General features: G+C 36.4%; 1 protein-coding gene across 2 annotated transcripts in view; it reads left to right on the top strand.

Annotated features, from left to right (window-relative positions):
- Positions 1–682: 682 nt before the first annotated feature.
- ABCD3 (ATP binding cassette subfamily D member 3) overlaps positions 683–25,708 on the top strand; it is an 80,199-nt gene continuing 55,173 nt past the window's right edge. The window contains exon 1 of one of the 2 annotated variants that reach the window (XM_069478235.1): positions 683–871. In XM_069478235.1, the coding sequence (XP_069334336.1) occupies positions 762–871 (110 nt within the window). In that variant the 5' untranslated portion in view covers positions 683–761. The remainder of the gene's footprint in view (positions 872–25,708) is intronic. The other variant, XM_069478237.1, reaches the window with a different exon arrangement.

Consider the following 25,708-nt stretch of genomic DNA (forward strand, 5'->3'; position numbering starts at 1 on the left):
AACAACTCCTTTACTACGTGATGTACTCTGAGACTTTTCTATTGTGTTCTGTTCTTCTCAATTTCATTAATATAAGGTGGTGGTCCTGATTTACCAAAATGCTTTAACAATTCCCTAGAGATTATAACTCATGGTTTGGAAAGGACTGTCTTGGAAAAAGGTATTTGATCTATCTGTAGTCATTCTTCCCACATCTCCCTACACCTCTCTGGAGTTCCCGACTGTTTTGTTTTCAACCTAATAATTACTGTGCCTTGGTGTTTTGTGTCAATGCTCCGCGGTGGGGCCGCTGCCCTTCTTCCCGGGCTCCTTTAAGAGGGTGGGAAAGCCCCTCAGCGGAGCGGAGAGGCAGGGCCCGCTCTTCCAGTTCCTGTGAAAGCCGGGGTGTGTGGGCTGAGGATAGGGAGGAAGGAGGAAGGCAGGGGCAGCAACAAAGCCTCGCGGGGGTGAGCTGCAGCAGCGGGTGGATCTGCAGCATCCAGCCGCCGCGTTTCCGGAGACCCGCAGAGGTTCGCGCGTGCGCAGAGCGCGCCCCGGCACTGTTCCGGCCTCCGAAGCGCCCGCGCGCGCTCCCGCCGAGCCAAAGTCCAAGGTGGGCTCCGGCGCGCGAGCGGCGCGGCGGCGCGCGCCAGGAGGCGGTCCTGTGCGGCCGACACGCCCTCTCTCCGCGCGCCCCTCTCCTCCCAGTCTCCCCCGCGCTTCCTGCACTAAGGTAGTTGCTGCCGCGTCCCCTTTGACGGCTTGCTCCCGCTGGCCGAGCCATGGCGGCCTTCAGCAAGTACTTGACGGCGCGAAACTCCTCGCTGGCGGGGGCCGCGTTCCTGCTGCTCTTCGTGCTCCACAAGCGGCGCCGCGCCCTCGGCCTGCACGGGTAAGAAGGCTCCTGGCCCCGCAGCCAGCCCGGGCCCGAGCGGGCGCTCCCCGCACGCTCTCCCTCCCCGCCGGCGCCCGGCCGACGGGTCCCTCTGCCCGGCGGGGTCAGGAAGGGGGAGGGCGGACTGCTGCCAGGCTTCAATGTCAGGGTGTCCCTGTCCGGCGACCTCGCTCTGCCCCAGCGAGTGTGAATCTTTCTCCAACGCCAGCAAACAAACCCGCGCCCCAGCCCGAGTCGATCGCCTCTTGTCGAGGGCGGGAGGAGGGAAGCCGTGTGTCCCCCCCGCACTTTTCCCCATACCACCTCTTCTCTGTGTCAACTTTCTGGTGTGTTCTAGTTTTGCTCTCTCATCTCCAGACAGACTGTGAAGGATTTGTTTTGGGGACGTGGGTGTGTGATTTGAGGATGGGGATTGGATTCGCCAGCCTGGACGCTGTTATCTAAGTCACTTGGCTGAGGTTTGTTTGGCTCGATTCCTGAGTAATTGCTGTTGAAATTCGCGAGGTGGTTCGTGTGTACTGTCTGTCCTGGGTCCTCTTGGCACGATTGCCTTCTAAAGTGATGCCCCCTTGGAGTTGGTCGGTGAACGCCCTGGAATTTCATGGGTAAAGGCTGAATCTATTCTGTCATACTTGGAGGGCAGTATTCCCTCCCTTGATACTGTAGGTGAAAGGTTAAAGTGTATTTTAGGTGAGGATCAAGCTTCTTTGTAGTTACACTCTACTCCTTCCACTATGAGAGAATTTTAATGTTTAGATTTAACTTTGGGAGGTTATAAGATCAGAGAAAGGAAGAGAGAGAACTGAGTTACGGTTGTGCAATTACAGGCATAACAATTTTTATTTGCTGGGCTACACTTGCCTTCAGCAAATGAATGAGAAATGTTCTTTCTCAAGCATTTGCCAGTCATTAGATTTTTCATATTAAATCTTGGCGTGCTGCTTTCATGTATTTTATTTCGTTCATCCCTCTGGGCAGGTACTGTTGCCTCCCGTTTTTGGTTTGCCTAAAATATCTAATCAGTAGTAGGATTTGGACTAAAACACTGAGAGGTGAACTCTTAGGTCATAGTCCCCTTTCCACGAAGTTCTTTCTAGCCTTCTCCTATTTTACTAAAATCTGAATCGATGGTCTTTCTTTTCCTTCTTTAATCTGCTTAACAAAGTTGAAAATGATTTTCATCATAGTCCAGACACTACAGTACTTACTACTTTTCTTCTATTCAGTTTGCTTTTAAAATGATATAAAAATATAAATATAGAACACATTTTTCTATTGGCTTGTATGCCTTCTGAGTTTCCAGTTGCAAATGGAAGTTACCTATTATCTGGAAATATAACAATAGAACATGTTATATGCTTTAATTTTAATTATATTTTTTCAGAGAAGTGTTTAAGCATAGAACAGGTGTTTTATTTTAACATGGGGTAGGGGACTTGAGGAAAGCCCTAACAGCACTGGCTTACTTTTATGATTTTTTAAAAAAACTTTACTGGAGTATCACATACATAGGGAAGAGTACACATATAAGTGTAGAGCTTGGAGAATTTTTCCAAGTAGAACACCCCTGTGTAATCAGCATCCAGATCAAGAAACAGAATATTATCAGCACCCCAGAAACTCTTCCAATGCACCCTTCCAGTAGTAGTCCAAGATCTACTATAAACTGATTTATAAGACCATAGATTATTGCGTAAGGGAAATTTTAAACATTATCTAGTGAGAATTAGTTGCAATAGGAGTAAAATAGTATAATAGGATTTGTCTTGTTAAATAATTTTAGCTGCTCATTTGCCATTGTAAAATGCTTTAAAAATTTCTTTTTGAGAAACTTTGTGAACTTTTGGGGAGATTAAATTATTCAGCAGGTAATTTGCTGAACAAAAGATTGTTGTTAGTATTTTACATTGGGACGAATAGGGAAAATCTTTATTTTACACATTAAATATTTTGTGGGAGGAGAATACAGATTATGAGCAGATAAGCATGAAGTTTAAATTGCTGAAATAAAACGATTGAACAATTTTGAAACTATTAAGAATGACATTTTTTTGGTAAATATTTGTAGATGGTATACTTCCAGACTCTTAGGAATATTTTTCAGTAACTAACTTTGGTGTCACAGTTTGAAGATTAGAAGATTCTAACTTTATATTTTACTAGCTTTTTGGATGTCTTTGGTAACAGGACTAGTTAATTTTAATACCTGTTGCTTAATTAAGGAATTGGTGGCTGCTTGACCTTTTGTCTATGTTGTAAACAGTAGGTTTGTCTTAGAATATATATTCCCTTGGAACTGGATAGGTTAATAGAGCTAGTAAAACCATTTTAAAAGTTACAATGTAACATTATTCCAAACATTAGAATGAGTAATTTAATGTTCTGGGTTATTTTAAATTTTTGTTAATGTACTTTTTTTCATTCAGTTAAACCTCATATGTGTGGGTGTGTATGACCTTGTATTATGGAAAATTTCACACATATACAAAGTAAATAAAATAACAAAATGATCCCCCTGTACGCTTTCCCCTAAAAGTACCAACAACATTCTGCTATTGTTTCTTTATATCTACCTCCTGCTCACTCCTTATTTTTACAGGGTTTAGGCTAAATTTATATACATTGAAATGAACAAATCTCAATTTTACATTTTTTAAACAAATGGATATACTTGTGTAACACAACCCATCACAGATTAGACCATTTATATCTACCCAGAAAGTTCCTTGTATTCATTCCGGTCATTTCACACCATGACTGTGCTAATTTTTTCACCTTAGTTTTGTCTACTCATACATTTTATTTTTTTATTATTTATGGGTAAAAGTGGAAACTTTTTACTCATGGATAAGGAGGGCCATTTATTCATTTCAAAGTCAGCGTCTCCTTCAGTATGTTATGTTACTGTGCTGGTGCTTTAGGATATATATACACATATATATGTATGTGTGTATAAATATATTACATACATTTAAAAAATATAAGACATCTTTTTCTTGTTAGGGAGAAGAAACTTAAACAAAAAGTAGTTAAAAATGAAAGGTGATGACAGAATGAAGTGCACACACAGACATGCCTTAGCAGTTCTGAGAAAGGCCAGATTACGGTGTTTGGGAAGAGTGAGGGAAGGCTTTATGAAGGATGTGACCTAAGCTTAAAAAGGGAGTGGATAATGGGAATAAATTGAACATTATAGCAGCCTTTATCAAATTTTTGTTGCATTGATGGTTGGAAGAAACTTTGTGGTGTCCTTTCAATCTGTTTTCCACTGCCACCAGACCTCTTTTTAAGATACCCAGATGTAATCCTAATATTCCTTCATTAAAATCTTTCAGCTACTGTAAAATACAAACTTCTTGTATTCATGATCTGGTCCTTGCCTACCTTTCCTCCTCATCCAGCCATATGGAATATCTTGTAGTCTCTGTATGACAAGCTCTACCCAGCCTAATTGTAATCACTGTCATCCCCACCCTCTAATATTTATTTTCCTTCAAGACTCAGTCAACATTTTCTCTTAGATGTTTTCTATCTTTTCCTGATCTCCAAACTGATGGAGGTGTCCTCTGCTTTTATGATATCCTAAGCATTCTTCTACTCTGGCAGTTCCACTATGTATTATACTAGTTTGTTTTCTTGGCTTCTGCCTACATTAGACCCTGAGTTTCTTGTAGGCATGGACTGAGTCATCTTTAAATTCCTAGTTTGGATTTGTCATGGGATAGATACTCAGTAAGTATATATGGAGAAGATAAATGATATAGGATAGTTGGAGAACTTTTAAGGGTAATTGACAGGCAGTTGGAGATGTGGGACTAGTACAAACATGAATAGAGGTGTTATGCTCATAGATGTAATAGTTGTGTACTTCGGAGTGTATGACATAACCTAGGTAATATGTGAAATCAGTGGGCCAATTTTAGAAGTCAGGGAAAGGGACCAATCTATATTGCCACAGTATTTTACTATCTTAAAACCTCCAAAAAACAGAACAAAGCAGTTTCTTTCCCTTCCTATTAGTGCTTGTCAAATAAAGTTCAGATTGCTCATACTGGATTTCAGAGCCTTCCTTAGTCTGGTCTCACTTTACCTGGCTAATCTTACATGCCATTGCCTTCCAGCGGGTACTGTGTGTTTCAAATAGGCCAATTTCTGCATTGTTCTTTGAACAGGCCGTCCTTATTCGTGGCTTTGGAGCTTTATTCATACCATTAGCCATACCTGGAATATCTCTTTGTATCCTTTGTTCTCCAGCTCTTATCATCCTTAAAGGGTGAGATCGGGAGTCACCCCTTCCATGAAGTATTATTTAACTACTCTAGATGATTTAAATGATGACCACCCCTTTTTAACCTTTCTTATTTACCTATTCATTACTTGGGTGTAATCTAGCTGTGTGTACCCAAGTCCACCCGCTTATGGGGGGGATTCTTCAACCTTTTTAAAGCCCCAGTCTATAAAATGGTGAGAACAGTTTCCTCTCCCAAATATTTCTGAGGAGTTTCAAGGAGCTTATGTTTCTTTTACTTCACTTCTTTGCTTCTGCTCTATTTTAGATCCCACTTACATCTTGTCTCTTGAGCCTGATCTCTTTTTTGGTGTCTGCTTTGATTTCTCTAAAGTATCAGTCACAAAGCAGGTATCTGTAGTAGTTTTTTTTGAAAATTTGGGAGGAGGGGCAGGGAATATATCCCAGCATAGCGATCAGCTTAAAATTCTTAGGAGTTCTTTGGGCATTCCCACTACTGGAAATTTTTTGACTATTTTTTTCCTGATTCTCAGCCATTTGGCCTGTGGCTAGACCTTTTCTTTACCCATTGGGTGTCCTCATATCTCTGTCTTCTTACTCTCTGCACTCCCTTCCAACTAATCCCTCTACAACTTTCCTGCAAACTCGAAATTCAGCTGTCCTCCCTTAGATCTGCTTCTTTCAGATCAAGCTGTAAAAGGGGCTAGCTTCACTTTTCTCATTTTCACAGGCCCACTGAGTGTTCTGCAAAGTCACTTGAGAAGCTTGTAAAGGAAAATAAAAAACCTCAGGACCTCCAAACTCATTATACCAAAGGGAAATTTAAGTCTAGAGGCTGAGACATGCAACACCCTCTTTCAAATGAATAGTTATTGCTTCACAACCTTGTGTCAAAGCATACATTAGCCAGACCCCCACAGAAAGACAAAAGGACAGGCAAAATGCCTCAAGCATCTCCCAGATGACTGACTTCCAAAATCATTCATAAGTAAATTCTTTGCTGGCCTCCCATAAACAAGGACATGTCAATTGTAATTTTAGGTCTGCATTCTAAGTCTAGCTCCTAAAACTAAAGTCTGGTCATTTCCACACAATGTTGACTACAAGCTTAACTTCCCAGGTACAGAACAAAGACAAGATGAGATCAATCATTCTTCTGCCTACCGTCCCTCTTTCTACATGCCTTCCCCTGTTTAACTCCCGAAAACCTCTTTGGAAGGTTTTTACTCTGGGCACACCCTAAAGCTCTGGCTTAATAAACCTCCATTGATTGAGATTCTTGCCTCAGTCACTCATTTTGGTTGTCAGGCTGGAGCTGTATGAAACCTTTAGGATGAACCGTGAGTGGATGTTATTATATGGGTTGGCCCCGTTTGGATCCTCAGAATAAAAAGGAGATGCTTAAGCAACCATAGGTGAAAAAAAGCTTGAAAGGATTTGCCAGCAAAAGCAGCTGTATACTGAACCCAACTGAAGCAAATCAGGCCCAGAGCACTGTTCCGAGAACTGTGTAGGTGTCAGTGGGCTGCTAGGGGAAACCAGGTGCAGGGTGTTTAATTACTCTTCGCAGTTTTGGGCATATTAGCATCCTTGGGCAGGCATTCTATTTTAGGGCTTTTGCACTTGCTGTTCCCCCTGCCTGGAATGATCTTTCCCCAAATATTCATGATGTTTACTTCCTTCCTTCTTTCAGTCTTTTATCAGACAACTTAGTGAGACCTTCTTTTGCCACACAATTTAAAATACCATCATCTGTACACACACTGTGTCCACCTTCTTGGGTTTACTTTTATCCTTTGCACTTATCATTATAAAATGCACTATTTATTTTACATATATATCTTGTATATTGTATGTCTTTGCTGCTAGCATGTAAGTGCCATGAGCACAAGAATTTTATTTTATTTTATTTCAGCTTATTATGGGGGATACAAAAGTTCAGGTTACATACGTTGCCCATGTACCGCCTGTCCCCCCAAGTCAAAGCTCCAGGCATGTCCGTTCCCCAGACAGTGCGCATTGCACTCATCATGTAGATATATACCCATCCCCTCCTCGCATCCCCCACCTCCCCGAGTCAGCACCTTCAAGCGTGACCATTCCCCAGACGGTGCGCAAAGCACTCATCATGTAGGCATACACCCACCCCCTCCCCCCACCCCCACCTCAGTCTGATATCTGATTGGTATCATTCCCAGATGTGAATTTAGGTGATGATCAGGGAAACCAATTTTCTGGTGAGTACATGTGATGCTTGTTTTTCCATTCTTGGGATACTTCACTTAATATAATGGGTTCCAACTCTCTCCAGGAGAACCATACAGATGTCATGTCTCCGTTATTTCTTATAGCTGAGTAATACTCCATGGTATACATATACCACAGTTTACTAATCCATTCATGAATTGATGGGCATTTGGGTTGTTTCCACATCTTTGCAATTGTGAATTGGAGCACAAGAATTTTTGTGTGTTTTGTTCATTGTTGTAGCCCAGTGGCTAGAACTGTGGCTGGCATATAGTAGGCATTCACATTTGTTGAATGACTCTGCCTCTGAGATGCTCATTTCTTAGGGCTGTGGTTACTGTTGTTTTAAGTAACAAATTTCTCTTGCTACAAATGTGAATGTTATCTCCTTAAGTATATTATGAGCTCTTTAGGAGCTGACCATTTATACTCCCTATATGCGTGGGTAAAGCAAATCTCAGAAATATAAAATGGTATCTTATAATTTTGTAGCCTGCTTTTGACAGTTAACAATAGGGTATAAACATTAAGGACAATTTAAAAACTTAAAAATCATCCATAATGCCATAACCATACAACACATAGTTTTATGTTTGTATATTCCCTTTTATTCCTTATTTATATGTATATTTTTGCCTAGTTATGCATGTCTTGATTTAAAGCATCTTTGTTGTATTTCCCTATACATGACCTTTGTAACTATACTTTTAAAGAAATACATAAATATTCCTCTGTGTGTCTGTATCATAGTTTACTTTGCTCTTAATGTTGAGCATCTAGATTGCCTTCAGAAATTTTATAGATAATTCTGTTTAGTTTTGCAGGTGAACATTTTTATCTCTGCTGCATAACTTCCTTGGAATACATTGCTAGAAATAGGATTAATGAATGGAAGTTTATGAACTTCCTTAGTGTTTGTGGCAATGGTATGAACATTCTGGAAAAATTGACATACTATTCAAGAATTGTGCCAATTTGCAATACTATGTATGTTAATTGTCTACTCATCAGGGGGTGTTTAATTTTTTTTCTACTTTAGAGATGGAAAATAATGTAAGATTATTTTAATTTGCATGTATTTTATAATTTGTAAGAGTGAACATTTTTGTATGCAGAAACTTGATCTTCATTATGGAGGCATTTTGGCATAGTGTAAAACATGGTCTTTGGAGTCAGATATGGGTTAAAATTTTTAGTTAACCATGTGCTAGACCTATAACCTTGGTCAATTTACTCAACCTTTTCGAGCCTCAGTAGAACAGAGATAATGGTATTTATTTAACTCAGCAGTTAAGTGTAAGGGTTAAAGGAGAAAATGTCTTAACCCAGTGCTCAGTAAGTAAAAGGTAGATCTCATTAACTATCCCTGTACTTGCTAAAGGAAAACTGAAAGGACAAACATCCCATTGTTACCTTCTTAAAAACTGTTGAGGTTTCCTAAAAATTTCCTCAAATGTGTCCATGAAAATCTCTCAAAAGAAGCCTTTTCCAATTGATAGAATCATTTACTTTTTGAGTTGGAAAATATGTAAGTCAGTTTTATGTGACATGGTTTCAAGCCTTTGTATTTTTTCAGTTTCTGCTTCTTGAACGTGATACTCCTTATTTCTCCACCTCTTAAAGAGGCGGTCCTAAATGGGATTCAGTATTCAAATGTATTCTTACTGACACAGAATAGAACTGCGACCTGCCTTGTAGATTCTAAGCTTTTATTAAAATAGTATGAAGTTATATTCATTTTTATGACAATGAAATATCCCTCACTCATATTTAGCTTAATAGTTCCCTTTCCCCTCCTCGATTTGTTGTGTTTGATTTTTTTTAAAAACCTGAGTATGTGGATCTTTTACACTTTGTATGAGCATGTCAATTCCTCCTGCTGAAACTTTTTTGATCCTGCACATTTACAGATTGCTTCTGTATATTTTCCCAATAAATAAATAAATGATTGGGCAGGACTAAGTTTAGAACAGTGTATTTACTAAATACCGCTGTAATCTTTCTATTAATTGACACCCTTTGGGTATGGTATTGGCTCTCATCTTTCTTTAACTTACCAGCACCTTTTCGCACATTTCCTTCTGATAATAGACTTGGCATTCTGGCAATTTCCATAACCTGGTCTTTACTGGGCTAGTCAAAGCCCTCTTTTGGTATGTTTCTGGTGGAGTTGGTAGGGGGAAGGGTCTTTCTTTTCTGGTCATGGAGCTGTGAAGATGAGACCCTTGAGCTGCATTTGGATCTGTCTCTTACACGGAAAAGGCAGAGAACCTCTGATTTTGTGTCTTATCAAATGCTTTGTAGTATAGTAAACAAAATTTACAGAATTTTTATGATACCTTCAGAGAAGAGAGTAAACTTAGTCTGACATAACTTTTTGGTGAACTCATGCTTGCTCCTAGAATTTACCACTTCCTTCTAAGTACCTGTGCCATACTGTCCACTTAGATAAATAAGTTATAATTTTTTCCCTGGGATCAACATTAAACTCATCCATGACCTTGATGACTGTCATCACCTTCTAATCTCTTGCAGTAGAATATAAACTGGAATTATAAGGAAGATAGGATCTTCATGTGTTTTCTTTGGAATTATTAATATATATGCCAAATTAAATACAATTTTATGGGAAATGGTATTTCTCTATTATTTATTCTGGAAAGATTTTTATAGAATGTTAGAGTTGTCTAAAATGGCACTCGCAGTATTTCTATATAGATTTAGGCATCAGGCCCTTGCTTGAGAACGTGACTTTCATCATAACATTCTCTTTATGAGTAAGTCATTTTTGTTTCAGGCATCTTTGTCAAGAATATAGCCTTCCATAAGCATAAAGATAAAATTCGTTGGATAATAGATGATTGTGTTCTTCATTGAGAACTATTTATACATACTAAGATGGTTTGTAGTGTCTTAGGTAAAACAGTGGGAGAGTGCCGAAAGTGTTTTTTAAAAACATGCATTTCTTACCCTTTTGCTATATTGACAGTCAGTCTGGAGTGAATGCAGTTAAATTAATAAAGTATCAAATTGAAAATAAAGCTCATCAAAGCATAATCAGCTAGTTTCATATCTATAAATAGATGTAGCAATCTCACCACTATAACAGTACCATAATAATAGACATAAAAGTGGATTATATGATTTACTCTATGCTTAAATTATTTTGACTTAATATTTCATACTTGTTGACAATAAAAATAAATGCACTGTGTAGAATGAGGCAACTTCTCTAGGTAAATAATAATTTAGTTAGCATGTTGTGTGTATATGTCACTTCATGTGGCTATTTAAAAAAATGTACAATTTCTTAAACTTACGAAGTAAGCAGCATGAGACATGGTGTCTCCTGAGAAGGACATATGATTCTGTAAGTTTATCTTAATTTAGTGAATAGGACTAGACCTAAAAAGTTGTTTTAAAATTAAACACTATTTTAATGCTTCATAGTTTTAAGAATTAAACACTTTTACTTTATCAAAGTTAAGTATACAGTATAGAAAAATTGAATACTAGAAAAAGGAAGAGAGAAAACACCTATCATTTATCCTGATTACTATCATATTTCATTTGATTCTAAGATAGGCATTTTTTAAGACTACAAAAGGGTTATTAAAAATTTTTTAAAAAAGAAAAATAAGATAGACATTTTTTCCCACATTTTAGCATCCTTTTTCACATTTTAACTTCTCTGAAATTAGGATACAATTTACAACTGATGCATTTAACTTTGATTAAAACAGTACTGGCATGTTGTTACATATCCCTTTTACTATGCATACTTTTGCTTGTAAAAATACTGCGTATCAGCTTGCATCAACTTCACATTTCTGACTATAAATTCAGTGTTGTTGCTATTCTTCAGTATATCTTGGAGGTAAGCTTAAGAAAAAAGCAGGAAAAGAAAAAATTAAAGTAGAATGAGATTTTTTTCCTCCTTCCAGAATAAGGGCTGGAGGAAGTATCTTGGCTTGAGATCAGTAGGGAATCAATGAACTACTCAAAGAAAGGAACACAAAGATCATGCCACCAAGTTAGAGTTGAGTGCTTGTTGTGTATCAGATGCTGGATTTTCAGATGTTCAGTGTAGAGATGATTAAGAGGTCCTGTCTCAAGAGTTGGGGGATTTAATACAAGTCTGCACCTTAATTCAACATTTAATTACTAATGCTGAGGACACAGTGGTAAATAAGACAGGTCTCTTTCTTGGTTCTTATAGTGGGAGAAGACAACTTGTTTCATGCTAGTTTTGTACTGGGTATTTAGGAAGGTTAAAAATTAAATTAGACACGATTTCACCTGTTAAGAAACTTGTAGACCATATAAGAGAGAATCCTGTACCTTCACACCAAATTTCTAGATAAAAAAACAAAAAACAAAAAACTCTGGTTATATTTTATTTAAAATATTGTTCTTTATTTATCTGTGAATACAGTTATATTGCATCAGGAAATTAGATTTAAGTCATTTTCAACTGTAGAACTCATTTGACTTTTTTATGCCCAGTAAGGTCCAAGATATGTTGTTTAGTAATGGGGTGGGGGGTGGGAAGCAAGTGCAGGACAGAATAAGTGATAAGATCTCATTTTTTATTTAAGTGTCATATAATTTCTAATTTAACTGTTGATGAATGACTACATTTCTGTCTGTATTTTATCAATGGTTCAACAAAATAGCTATTCTCCCTCCCCCCACTGGAGAATACATCAGTGTGGGAGGAAATATAACATTTATCACATACATTCTGTTGAATGTTTGTTGTATGTTAGTATGCTAGGCTTTGAGGTACTAAATTAAATGAACATTATTTCTAATCCCAGTCCTGGGGGACTACAAATACATAAAAAATTTGTACAACTCAGTATGACTAGACTCGTGGTAGGAACACAGTTCTATGAGCAGAATTGGGCACATTTAATTCTGGTTGTTACCTGAGGGGTGGGAGGGTTCACATTTGAGCTTGACCTTAAGAGATATGTAGTGTTTTGCTAAGGAGTAAAAGGCATTCGGAAAACAGCTTGAGCAAAAGTGTAGAGTTAATGGAGTTATGATTTGAGAAGAAGGAACTGGAAGGACATAAAGCTGAGATATTACGGTAAACTATCGAACACTTATTGTTCTAAATATTTTATATTTAATCCTCATAAGTCTTTTGAGATAATTGTTTTAGTATCTTCATTTCATAGGTAAGGAATCAAATCAGAAAGGTAAAAAGGGTACCTGATTATGAGATTCCTTGGGTTTGAATTAGTCATGTGAAAGCTAAAAGACAGAAGTAACACTTTCAAATCAAATTCTTTAAAATGCATTTAGGTTCAAAAGAATCATTCAGGGTTAAAGAAATTTTACATTAAATACAAAGTGAAATTAATAGTTAATTCTATTACAGTATATTAACATTAAAATACAGTCATGCATTGCTTTAACGACATGGATATGTTCTGAGAAATGCATCATTAGGTGATACTGTCATCATGCGAATGTCACAGAGTGCACTTACACAAACCTAGGTGGTGTATCCTCCTACACACCTAGGCTATATGGTATATATATGTAGCTCCTAGGCCACAAACTTGTACAGCATGTTAAACTGTACTGAATACTGTAGACAGTCGTAACACAGTGGTAAGTATTTGTGTGTCTAAATATATCTGAACATAGAAAAGGTACAGTAAAAATATGGTATAAAATATACCTGTATAGGGCACTTACTATGAATGACGCTTGTAGGACTGGAAGTTGCTCTGAGTGAGGCAAGAGTGAATGTAAAGGCCTATGACATTAGTGTACACTACTGTAGATTATATGAACATTGTACACTTAGGTCACATTACATTTATAAAAATTTGTTTTTCTTTCTTCAATAATGTCACTGTCTTCCTCCATCACACCTTGTCCCACTGGAAGGTCTTCAGGGGCAATAACATGCATGGAGCTGTCATCTCCTATTGTAACAGTGCCTTCTGTAATACCTCCTGAGGCCACCTGCCTGAGTCTGTTTTACAGTTAACTTTTTTTTTATAAGTAGGAGTACACTCTAAAGTAACATTTAAAAAGTACAGTATAGTAAATAAATAAACCAGTGACATAGTCATTTATTCTCATTATCAAGCATTATGTACTATACACACTTGTTTCGTAAGACTGGCAGTGTAGTGGTTTGTTTATATCAGCATCTCCACATACATGTGAGTGATGCATTGTACTACAACGTTATGTCAGCTAGGAAGTCACTAGGTGATAGGAGCTTTTCAGCTCCATTATGATCTTATGAGACCACTGTCATATATGTGATCTGTCGTTGACCAGAACATTGTTATGTGCCACATGAGTATATTATAATCATGGTGAAATATTCTTTTTTTTTTTTTATGGTGAAATGCCCTTAAGAGTTTTTAAAAACCCTTTCATTGTAGATTATACCACAGACACAGAACATATGTAACAGTGACTTTTTTTTTATAAAACAAAATAGCTTTGTAACCACTACCAAGGTCAAGAGATGGATCTTTGCCAGACACTGCAGAAGTCATGCCCTTTCCCAATCACAGTACCTTTCCTCTCACTAAAAGTAACTGCTATCTTGACTTCTATAGTAATTGAATTTTTGCATTTCCTTATAATTTTGTCACCCAAATGTGCATTCTTGAATATTGTGTATTCTGACTGCTCCATTGACCTCCCCTGTCCTTCCTCAGTATCTCTCCCTCTCCTTGAGCCTCTCTGTTCCCTGGAACACAACAGTACTGAAATCAGGCCAATTAATAACCCTACGATGGCCTCTAAGTGTTTAAATGAAAGGAAGAGTTATGCATCTCTCACTTTAAATCAAAAACTCGAAATGATTAAGTTTAGTGAGGAAGGCATGTGGAAAGCCAAGATAGGCTGAAAGCTGTGTTATTGTGCCAGTTAGCCAAGTTGTGAATGAAGAGGAAAAATTCTTAAAGGAAATTGAAAGTGCTACTCCGGTAAACACATGGATGATAAGAATGCAACAGCTTTATTGCTGATATAGAGAGAGTTTTAGTAGTCTGGATAGATCAAACCGGCCATAACATTTGCTTAAGCTAAAGCCTAATCCAGAACAAGGACCTAACACTTTTCAGTTCTGTGAAGGCTGAGAGAGGTGAGGAAGCTGCAGACCAAAAGTTTGAAGCTAGCAGGTTATTGTTTCATGAGGTTTAAGGAAAGAAGCTGTCTATCTAAAGCGCAAAGTGAAACAGCAAGTTATCCAGAAGATCTAGCTAAGATAATTGATGAAGGTGGCTACACTAAACCACAGATTTTCAATTTAGACAAAATAGCTTTCCATTGGAAGAAGATGCCCTCTAGCTAGAGAGGACTCTCATAGCTAGAGAGAGAAAGTCAATGCCTCGCTTCAGAGCTTCAAAGAATAAGCTGACTCTTTGGTTTGGAGCTAATGCTGCTGGTGACTTTAAAGTCTTATTTACCATTCTGAAAATCCTAGGGTCCTTAAGAATTATGCTAAATCTCCTCTGCCTGTGCTCTAGAAACGGAATAACAAAGCCTGGATAACAGCACATCTGTTTACAGCATGGTTTATTGAATATTTTAAACCCACTGTAGAGACCCATTGCCAGAAAAAAGATTCTTTTTAATGTATTGTTGCTGCTCATTGACTGGGCACCTAGTCACCGAGAAGCTCTGATGGAGATGCACAGGTACTGCTGCCATTCAGGTCTTGTAGCTGTTGGTAGGTTGTCATCAACAACTACATATTGTCATTTATTTTTCTAGTTTTGTTATATATGTTGTCCATGGGTTTTTGGTTTTGCTATCCTAGTTGCTCAGTCTGGGTTTTTTTTTTGTTTGTTTTTTTTTGTTTTTTTTTGAGAAGTGGGGAATGGATTCAAGGAGATTAAAAAATTGTTCCATTCATCTCGGATTACTGGAATAATATATAAATGCTGGTAGGATAATTGCTTTGCCATTGGAAATAAGATAAAATGAGATCTACACCTCACACCATATGTAAGAATAAATCCATTAAAGAAAAATGCCAGAAAAAAACCATGGGTGAATTCCACTATAACCTGGGTGTAGGGAAAGCCTTTGTAAGTATGACTCAAAAATCCCGCTACAACAAAAGAAAATATTGATGAATTTGACAATATAAAATTAAAAAGCTTGTGTGTGTCAAAAACTCACTGTAATGTCAAAAGACAAATGACAAACTTGTAGAATATGTCTGTAATGTATGTTTATCACAGATAAGAGTTAATATATATGAATGATCCTTAAACATGATTGACATTACTAAAAATGAGAAATGTAAATTTAATCTGTATACTAAGATACTATTTCACATATTACATTGGCAAAAATTTAAACATGTAACGACATACTTTATTGGTGAAGCTGTGGAGAAGCTGGAATCTCTTACACTGCTATAAAGTTGTAGCCTTTGTGGAGAGGAATTTGACTATAGCTAGCAAAACTACATATGCGTTTACCTGTTGATTCAACAGTCCCACTGAGGATACAGCTCTGATAGTATGCAAATACATATGTATAAGGTTATTCATTAGAACATTGCTTGTTATTACAAACTTATGTTCTTACATAAACAACCTAAATGTTCTTACATAAAAGGTGATTGAATAAACTATGGTCCTTACACATAATATAGGGCTGTGGAGCTATTAAAAAGAATAAAGATGCTTTCTATGGACTGCTAGGGAGTAATTTCTAGAAAATATTATTAAGTGAAAAAGCAAAGTGCAAAAGACTGTGGTATGCTACCTTTTATGTGAGAAAGAAGGGAAAATCAAATATATACGTATCTGCTCATTTTGTACAAAAAGAAACATAGGATGGATAAATCAGAAAATGATGAAGTTGGTTACGTAGAGGGCATGAGTGAGAACAGGGTGGAAAGGAAGAGGGTGGTGGAACAGGGTAAGAGGAAATTGGGACAATTGGAGAAAGTTGCATATGGTTTGATTAGTTTTAGTATTTTATCAATGTTAATGTCCTGATTTTGATAATTATACTGTAGTTATATAAGAGAAAGTTCTTGTTTTTAGAAAATAAACACTGAATTATTTAGGGGTAGCTTAAACTCATGGTTTAGAAAAAGTGTGTGTGTAGAGAGAAAAGAATAATAAAAAAAATGTGGTAAAATGTAATTGGGTATCTTGATGAAAGGTATGAGAATTCTGTGTACTGTTGTAGCAGCTTTGCTGTAAGTTTGCAATCATATAAAATTTAAGTTTTTTTTGGAAGCTATGCAATTTCTATAAGCCATTTTCACATAATCCCCTTCGTAAGATGTTTCATGTGGCTTTTCTGCCTTTATTCTAAGGGACTTGGATATTTTGATAAAGGAACACTATTTTATAGATGCTGTGGAGGATCCCTATTTTATGAATGCAGTGACTCTTACAAACAGGTTATATAATGTGCCTGAGTTACAAACTCTTGCATTGATATTACTTGTATCTAGATTTTAGAATCAGCATGTTGGGATTTTGGTGAGGATTGCTTCTGATCTATAGATCAATTCTAATATCGGTTAGATTCTAATATTCTTTTTTTTTTTGATCAGTCTTGCCATGATTTCATGAAATGTCTTAATTGTTTAAAAATCCAACGTTTAATTTTTACTTTTCCTCTCTGTTGTGTTTTTTATTTCATTATTTTTTGCTTCTCTATTCTTTTATTTTTTTCTACTTCAATTAATTTTATTTTTCTAATATTCTGAGATAGATTACAACTTTTTGGACTTTTTTTTGATGTATACATTTAAGGTTATAAAGTTTTTTTTTTTTTTGAGACAGAGTCTCACTCTGTTGCCTGGGCTAGAGTGCCGTGGCATCAGCCTAGCTCACAGCAACCTCAAACTCCTGGGCTCAAGCAATCCTCCTGCCTCAGCCTCCCGAGTAGCTGGGACTACAGGCATGTGCCACCATGCCCGGCCAATTTTTTCTCTATTTATTTTTAGCTGTCCATATAATTTCTTTCTATTTTTAGTAGAGACGGGGTCTCACTCTTGCTCAGGCTGGTCTCGAACTCCTGAGCTCAAATGATCCCCCCGCCTCGGCCTCCCAGAGTGCTAGGATTACAGGCGTGAGCCACCGTGCCCGGCCATAAAGTTCTTTTTAAGCACTGCTTTAGTTGAAGCTTAAGTTAGGTAAACTTTTTCTTTTTGTAAATATACTATTAGTTATATATATCATTCATTTGACAATATTTTCTGATTTCTTTGACCCGTGACTTTTCACAAGAATATCTCTTTATTTATGTCAGTTATATATTGCTATATAAGCCACCCCAAAATTCAATGGTTTTAAATAGTTATTTTTTACCCTCAATTCAGTGGCTAGGCAGTTCTGTTGGTTTTATCTAGGTTAACTTGTGAGGCTGTTGATCTTTTTTTTTTTTTTTTCATTATTTCATTTTTGCCACTTCTAGTAGTTTGCAAGTTATTTTCTTTCTTTTTTTCCTTTACTGGTTACCCTAGAAATTTTGACATGCATTTCATTTTTTAAATCTAAATGTTAATCATTAATACTTATCATCCTCCCAGACAGTAAAAGTACTTAAAATACTATCTCAATCTATTTTCCTACTGATTTATATGCATTTGGTGTGGTATAATTTTTTTCAGCTGTGTGAAATATGTTAAACATATTCATTATATGTTTAATTTCAGTTATATATTTTATTTTTATAAATTCCATTTGGTTCTCTCAGATCAGTGTTACTGTTATGACTTTTGGTAGGTATCTTTTTTTAAAAAAACTGTGTATTTAAAAAAAATATAGGCAGTATTGTTTTATAGGGTGTGTCTGGAAATGCCAACATCTGAATCTTCTTGGATCTATTTCTGTTCTATTTAAAATTAATTGTCAGAATAATTTTGAGGCACTTATAGTAAGTGCCTTTTAAGAGCAAAGTTTGCTTCTTTAGGTGCTTAGGAGTAATGTCAGTCAGGGAACAACTTAAACCAAGTTCCTTAAGGGCACATTTAAAGTTTTTGGTACAGTATCTTAATAAACAAAAGCAAGACTCACATTTCAGATTTTATGTTTTTATTTCCCAAGGGATTTACATCATTGTATTTCCACATCATTGTCATGTTAATGCCTTCCAAATCAACATCTCCACTCATGGACTTCAAATCTAAACTTTTTTTTATATTGTCTTCAGGACAATTCCATATAGTTATCTTACTGGGATGTGAAATTAACATGTTTAATTATTGTTTCTGTGAATGCTTCTTTTACTGTTATCCTTTATTATGGTCAATGAAATCACTGTCCTTCGGTCACACAGGGTACAAACTGTCCGTGAGACTTGGGGAAAAATACTTTGCCTTTCAGGGTATCAGTTTGGAGCTGATGGCTTCTAATACTTCTTCTATACACAGTTCTGAGTTTGTGGTCTTCTCTCCCTCTCATTTCCATATCCATTTAGTTTCTAACTCCTGCCTATTCCCTCTCCCTGTCATTTCTAGTAATTTTCCTGCTTGTTTCTTCCCATTCCCATACCCACTGCTTTTGTTCAGGTGTTCATCATCTCTGACCTAGGGATAATCAATTGGGTGCCTAATATATTCTAGTCACTGCAGGCAGAGATCCTCTGAGGTAGATATTATTGTCCCCACTCAGTTTTTTTCTCAGTCACAGACTGAGTGAATAGTGTAATAATAATCACGAACATTTTTTGACTCTTCACTGCATGTCGGGCTCTATTATAAGCACTTTACATGTTCTAGCTAATGGTATTATTGTTTCCACTTTGCAAGAGAGAAAACCAAGGTACAGAGAGATTACATAATTTACCAAAAGTCCCAGGGCTAGCACACGGTAGAATTGGAATTCTAATCCAGGAAGTCTTTCTCCAGAGCCATACTTTAAACTATCGGTCTACTATTATAATCAACATTTGAACAGATTTAGCCTGACTCTAAAATGTACATATTTTTTATACGTCATAGTAGAAAGGACTGTTTTCCTTTCCCCTTATATACTCTGCCCTCTTAAGAAAACAGTTCTTTTGCTAATGATGTTCCCTTGATGTAGAATATCACATCATTCTTTTTATCACCCCACCCTAAATCCTGTTCATTTTTTAAGCCTAAATTTAGATTTCAGAATCTTTCTAGAATAAAGTTTTTACTTTTCCCCCACCTTGGGTTTAACATCAATTGTTCTTGCCTTTCATAGCACCTTGCTTAGATCTTAATACTTTGATACTATAGTTGCTTATCTGTATTTTTCTCTAGCTAGATTGTAAACTTGTTGAGGGCAAGTATGATACCTGTTAATCTTTGAATCCTTTTGATATATCTGGGGATCCTGTGGTATATAGTAGGGTCTTGATGAAAGTTTATAGAATTTCTACTTTCATATTTTTATTTCACAATGCTATTGCCTTAATTATTCTAAATTGGTGGTTTTTTAATTTAAAAAAAGTAAGTGGAATAAAAGGCAATTCACTTTCTTTAATATATCAGATAATTTGGTATGAAGGCCCTGTATAATTTATTCCTGTCCATAACTGCCCATTTCTAACCTTTCTTATCCTCACTGTGTACCCAGCATATTTGTGGCTTCCTCTCTTCTCTTTCCATCTTTTCACCATGGTAGTGCTTCTGACATGATTTATAATTCCAGTGGATCAGACACCTCAATGTTTGACATAATCACTCTATGACATGGCTTTAACTTCTTTAGGGCATTTTCAAAAATGAAGTCTTATCCCTAAAAGATGAACAGTTGCCACCAACGAGGACATTTAGAAGAATGCGATTTAATCCACGAAAAATTCTCCAAGGAAAAACAAAAGTTTTGGGTTAGTCCTCTTAGTTGTCATAAATGACTCCCCAAGTGACTACTTACTGACTTAAATTTAGATGTATAATGTTTGCTATAGGTATACATTGTTAGAAAACCTGCATCAGTATTACTAAATAGGGATATTGTCATTAGGATTTGGCTTTTAGGATATTTCTACTCTTGGCCTCTGTTGTCTACTTCTAGGTCTTCATCCTTATGATGATATAAAAATCATATTATGCTAATTGTGAAAACCTCAAGAGTTTTTTAAAAAATTTTTTACTTGTGTGCAAGTTGTGTTTTATTTTTAAATATGACCTTACTGAGTCAACAAGGGGTGTTTTTGTAAGCACTTCAGCTGTCAGTGATAAGTAATTTGTGCCCAAGTAAGGATCTTTTAGTGTAGAATTCTGATTATATTCAAAATTAGATAAAACATTCAGGTTATTTAGAAAAATTCTGGATACTAGGAGGAATGAATGAAGTTATGGCAGTTACTGTTTTTTAAAAAAAGTAGATTCAAATGTAGCTGAACTTCTGAGCATTTATTTTGAAATGGTATCTTTAAAAAATTGTCTTATCTAATGTGTTTCATGAAGAACATATCCTCAGACTCTTCAGATTGCTTCTCATAGGAAGCTGCTATCTCATTCACTTGTTCCATTTGGTTAGCTCTGGCAGGTTTCACAGGTTCATATCTGGTCACTTGGATCTTTCCTCATCGTTGACGAACTCCAAAAGACTTGGCCTGACTCCCTTTTTAATTTTTTTTTTTTTATTTTGAAAGGAAATTTACTAACATACTGAAACAATTTAGAAGGCAAACAATATAAAGTTTTAGTACCTGCCATGTGCCAGGCATAGTTGTAGGCATTGGTAGAGATGAATAAGACATGGCCCCTGCTGATGAGGGGACAGATTGCTGAGGGAACACAGAGGGTGGCTAATTCACACTGAGGGGAGAGAATGGACAGAGAAGGCTTCTAAAACAGTTCACCATGTAATTTATTCTAACCAGCACAGTTTTGAGACTGAAAGGGCGTGCAGTTACTCATTTTATCAGGGCGACGGGTGTAAACAAGGACCATTCTGGGCAAACAGATACAGATGGTCACTTTATTTCAAGAAGCTATGTGTTTACATGCATCTCTTTACCAACATAGTGGAAAAAAAAAAAAAGAAGCTATGTGCTGACTTTTAAAGACAAGTAGGAATTAAACAGGTTGATTGTTTTAAGCAGAAGGAGTAATATGTAAAGAAATAGTGAGGTGAGAGAGAGTGTAGTATTAGGTTAAAGCATGTACAGTTGCCATTTTATAAGTGAGAAATGGTCAAATCATTGCAATTTCACATAGTTTAACCTGATACATTAAGGTAACTTGAGCACAAAGTATTTGTACTTCGGCAGGAGGGGAATCTGGAAAAGAGAACAGGATCCAGATCATGAAGTTCTCTGAGTACCATACTATTGAATTTAGATTTTATTCTGAAAGTGATTATGCTTATGTTTATTTTAAATTTTTTTATAAAGTATTTATTTAATTTTAAATAGGCAGTACATTCTCATTGTCTGAAATTTTTTTAAAAAGCTGTTAGTATAAGTGAGAATAGTCTGTAGTTTTGTGTGTGTGCAATTTTTGTTAGGTTTTGGTGGCAGTGTTTTATTTGCAGCAAAAATGATGTGGAAGCTTTCTTCTTTTATCTATGCCCAGGAACAGTTAAAGCATTGGCATTATCTTTTCACTGAGGGTTTTGTAGAATTCCGCAGTAAATATTTTGGGTTTGGTGTCTTAGGGAGTGGAATGGGTAGAAGGTGGCTATCTCTTGGACAACTTTCTCAATTTCTCAGTTTTTTGGTCTATGTAGTTTTTTTTTTTTTTGTTTGTTTCTGCTGGGGATTGGGTTTCAAAAATTCCATTTTTCTAGAAAATTATCTCTTCCGTGCGGGTTTTCACATTTCTTTATACAAAGGTGAAGCAGGCTGGGCACGAGGGCTCATGCCTGTAATCCTAGCACTCTGGGAGGGCGAGGTGGGAGGATTGCTTGATCTCAGGAGTTCAAGACCAGCCTGAGCAAGAGTGAGACCCCGTCTCTACTAATAATAGAAAAAATTAACCAGGTGTGGTGGTGCATACCTGTAGTTCCTGCTCCTCGGGAGGCTGAGGCAGGAGAATCGCTTGAGCCCAAGAGTTTGAGGTTGCTGTAAGCTAGGCTGACGCCACGGCATTCACCCAGGCAACAGAGTGAGACTCTGCCTCAAAAAAAAAGGAAAAGCTGAAAAAGAAGTCTTTTATTTATTTCTTAATTTCATCTATTTTTGTGCTTATTTCTTTATTTTTCATCCTATGTTTTTGTACTGCTTTTCATTTTAAAACTAGATTATTTCCCAAAGAACCAATTCTTGGTTTCTTATTGATTATTCTGCTTTCCCTTGTATTTATTGTTCCTTTTAAACTTTTGGTTGGATGCTTAAATTATGAATCTTTTTTTCTTTTTTATTGAAATAAATAAGGTTATGAGCATTACCTTAGTTGAGTTCCACAGGATATGTATTTTGTGCACATATATGAGGTCTATACATATGTGCAGTTAAATATTTGTATGTATATGTACATGTGTGTATATATATGTACAGTAAATATATACATACATACCATATTTGATATGGCTGTGGAAATGAATTGGAAGAGAATAGAGACTAATGATAAGGAAACTACATAGAAAGCACGTGAAACTATTATAATAGAGACAGAGGAAATATTTCAAGTATATGAAAAAATGCTTAACATCCCTAATAATCAGGGAAATGCAAATCAAAACTGCAATGAGATATTACCCCATACCTGTTTGGATGGCTATTATCGAAAAGACAAAAGATAAACATTGGCGAGGATGTGGAGAAAAGGAATCTCTTGTATACTGTTGGTGGGAATGTAAATTAGTATGGCCATTATGGAAAACAGTATGGAGATTCCTCAAAAAAGTTAAAAATAGAACTATCATATGATCCAGCAATCCTACCTCAATTATACATCCAAAGGAAAAGAGATATCATCCGAACTGGTATCTCAAAGATACTTTCATGTTCATTGCAGTATTATTCACAATAGTCAGAATATGGAATCTACTTAAGTGTCCATGGACAGATGAATGAATAAAGAAAATGTGGTATATACAATGGAATATATTCTGTCTTTAAAAAGAAGCAAATCCTGTCATTTGCAACAACATGGATGAACCTGGAGGATATTATGCTAAGTTAAATAAACAAGACACAGAAAAACAAATACTGCATGATTTCACATGTGGAATCTAAAAAAGTCTAATTTAGAAAAGCAGAGAGTAGAATGGTGGTTGCCAGGGACTGGGGGTTGGAGAAAATGGGGAAATATTGGTCAAAGGGTACTAAGTTTCAGTCATGCAAGATGCATAAGTTGTAATGATCTCATGAGGGTGAATATAGTTTGCTAGTGGTAATTATTTTACAATGTATATGTATATTAAAACAAAATCCTAAAGATTAAAATAATAAAAATGTCACAACGCTTACTGCTAATAAACATACAAGTTGGTATTTATAGAGAGAAACAGGGATCCATGCAATACAACTGGTCACAAAAATAAATATACTTTTAAGTTTGGTACATATATACATGTAAATACATATATAGATATATACACACATACACCTATATACATACATACACACCTATACCCACACCCAGCAATGGGCTGCATGATCAGTCAGCTCTCTCATCACTTTTCTGTCTTCCAGCTTCCATGAAATACCTTGTTCAGAGCTCACCATGACATCTTATAAGGCCCTCACTTGGCCTGAACACATAATCTACATGTAAGTCCTATTTTCTTTGATCAATCTGTGGCAGTGAAAATAGTACATTACCATGTTGCTCTGTCATTTTCACAATTTCAAACCAAAGTTTCTTTAAAAGATTTCTGTTTCTCAGAAATTCTATTAAAGCACCTTTCACCTGTAATTGACTATTAAAAATTTCAGTGACAGAAAAATTCAGTATGAGTACAAAAGTTGAAGTAGATGATTTTCTGAGTTTTACACTAATACACATCAACCTAATCCAAGTTTTAATGCAGCAAATTTGTTCATCATGCATGTGATCTCTAGATGATCGGTTAGCAACCATTCCAACACAAATACTGGCACCAAAATCTGTCGTAGTATGGTACTTATTCAGATAACCCAGAATGTGCTTACACTAATATATTTACAATTTATCAACCCAAATGAAAACACAAAGTTAGAAACTTCTCATAGAACTTTAGGACTGTAAAGACTGTATCTTCAGACCCACTGTCTCTAGGTCCTAGAGATACTGTTCTAAGCCATCTGATTTCAAAACCATGACGTCAGCTATCACCCTTTCTCTGATGACTTCCTGAATCTCTAGCATCCTCCTCTTTCCTGAGCTCCTAACTTGAATATTTGATTTTTAATAAGGCATCTGTACCTGGATTTAATGAAAACATTTTAAACTTGTTTTGTGTACGTCTGAACTTACCTTTCCACCCCAAATCTATTCTTCCATTTTCTCTTACCAGATTTAAGCCCTCACTCAGTGAATGTGCCTTTATCTGCCAGCTACCCAAACAACAAACCTGGGAGTTATTCTAAGAGAATTCTTCCTTTCTCAGACCCTTCATTTCCAATATCTCTCTGTGCTCTTCTTTTCCTCTCTAATGCTATAATTTCAATGCAGGCCATCAAAATTTCTCATGTGGAAAATCTCCATGTTGTTTTCCATAATGGCCTTACTATTAATAATTTACATTCCCACCAACAGTGTACAAGAGTTTCCTTTTCTCCATATCCTTCCCAACACTTTCCTTTTGTCTTTTTGGTAATAGCCATCCTAACAGGTGTGAGGTAATATTTCATTGCAGTTTTGATTTGCATTTTCCTAATTATTAGGGATCTTGAGCACTTTTTCATATACCTTTTGGCCATTTGTATGTCTTTTGAGAAATGTCTATTCAGATCCTTTGCTCATTTTTAATTGGGTTATTTTCTTGCTATTGAATTGTTTGTGTTCCTTATATATTTTGGATATTAACCTGTTTTTAGATCTGTGGTTGCATATATTTTCTCTCATTCCATAGATTGTCTCTTCACTCTGTTGATTATTACCTTTGCTGTACTAAAATGCATTTTCTGAAACAGTTTTACAATTCATAAATAATTTTAAACGATAAATAATCCTGTAATACAATTGAAATTAGAAATGATAATAAACCTAAGCACTTTTTAAAATAAGAGTGTCTATTGAATTGTAGTTAAATTTGGCTTTCTAGCCTTGTTTAGTGACCTGGTATCTTATTACTGAAAGTGTACATTCTACACATCATTGGAGCTCAATTAGATGTTTACCATAGAGGGTTAAGTAATACATGAACCCTGGTAGACACAGAGATGTACCAACCAGATTTCCCTTTAAAGAAGGGCTTACTACCCAGCTGTGAGAAATTTGGAATCCAGGCAGCCCCTTCTGCCCAATGCCT

Source organism: Eulemur rufifrons, chromosome 8 (genome assembly GCF_041146395.1).
Source record: "Eulemur rufifrons isolate Redbay chromosome 8, OSU_ERuf_1, whole genome shotgun sequence".
Classification (NCBI taxonomy): domain Eukaryota; kingdom Metazoa; phylum Chordata; class Mammalia; order Primates; family Lemuridae; genus Eulemur; species Eulemur rufifrons.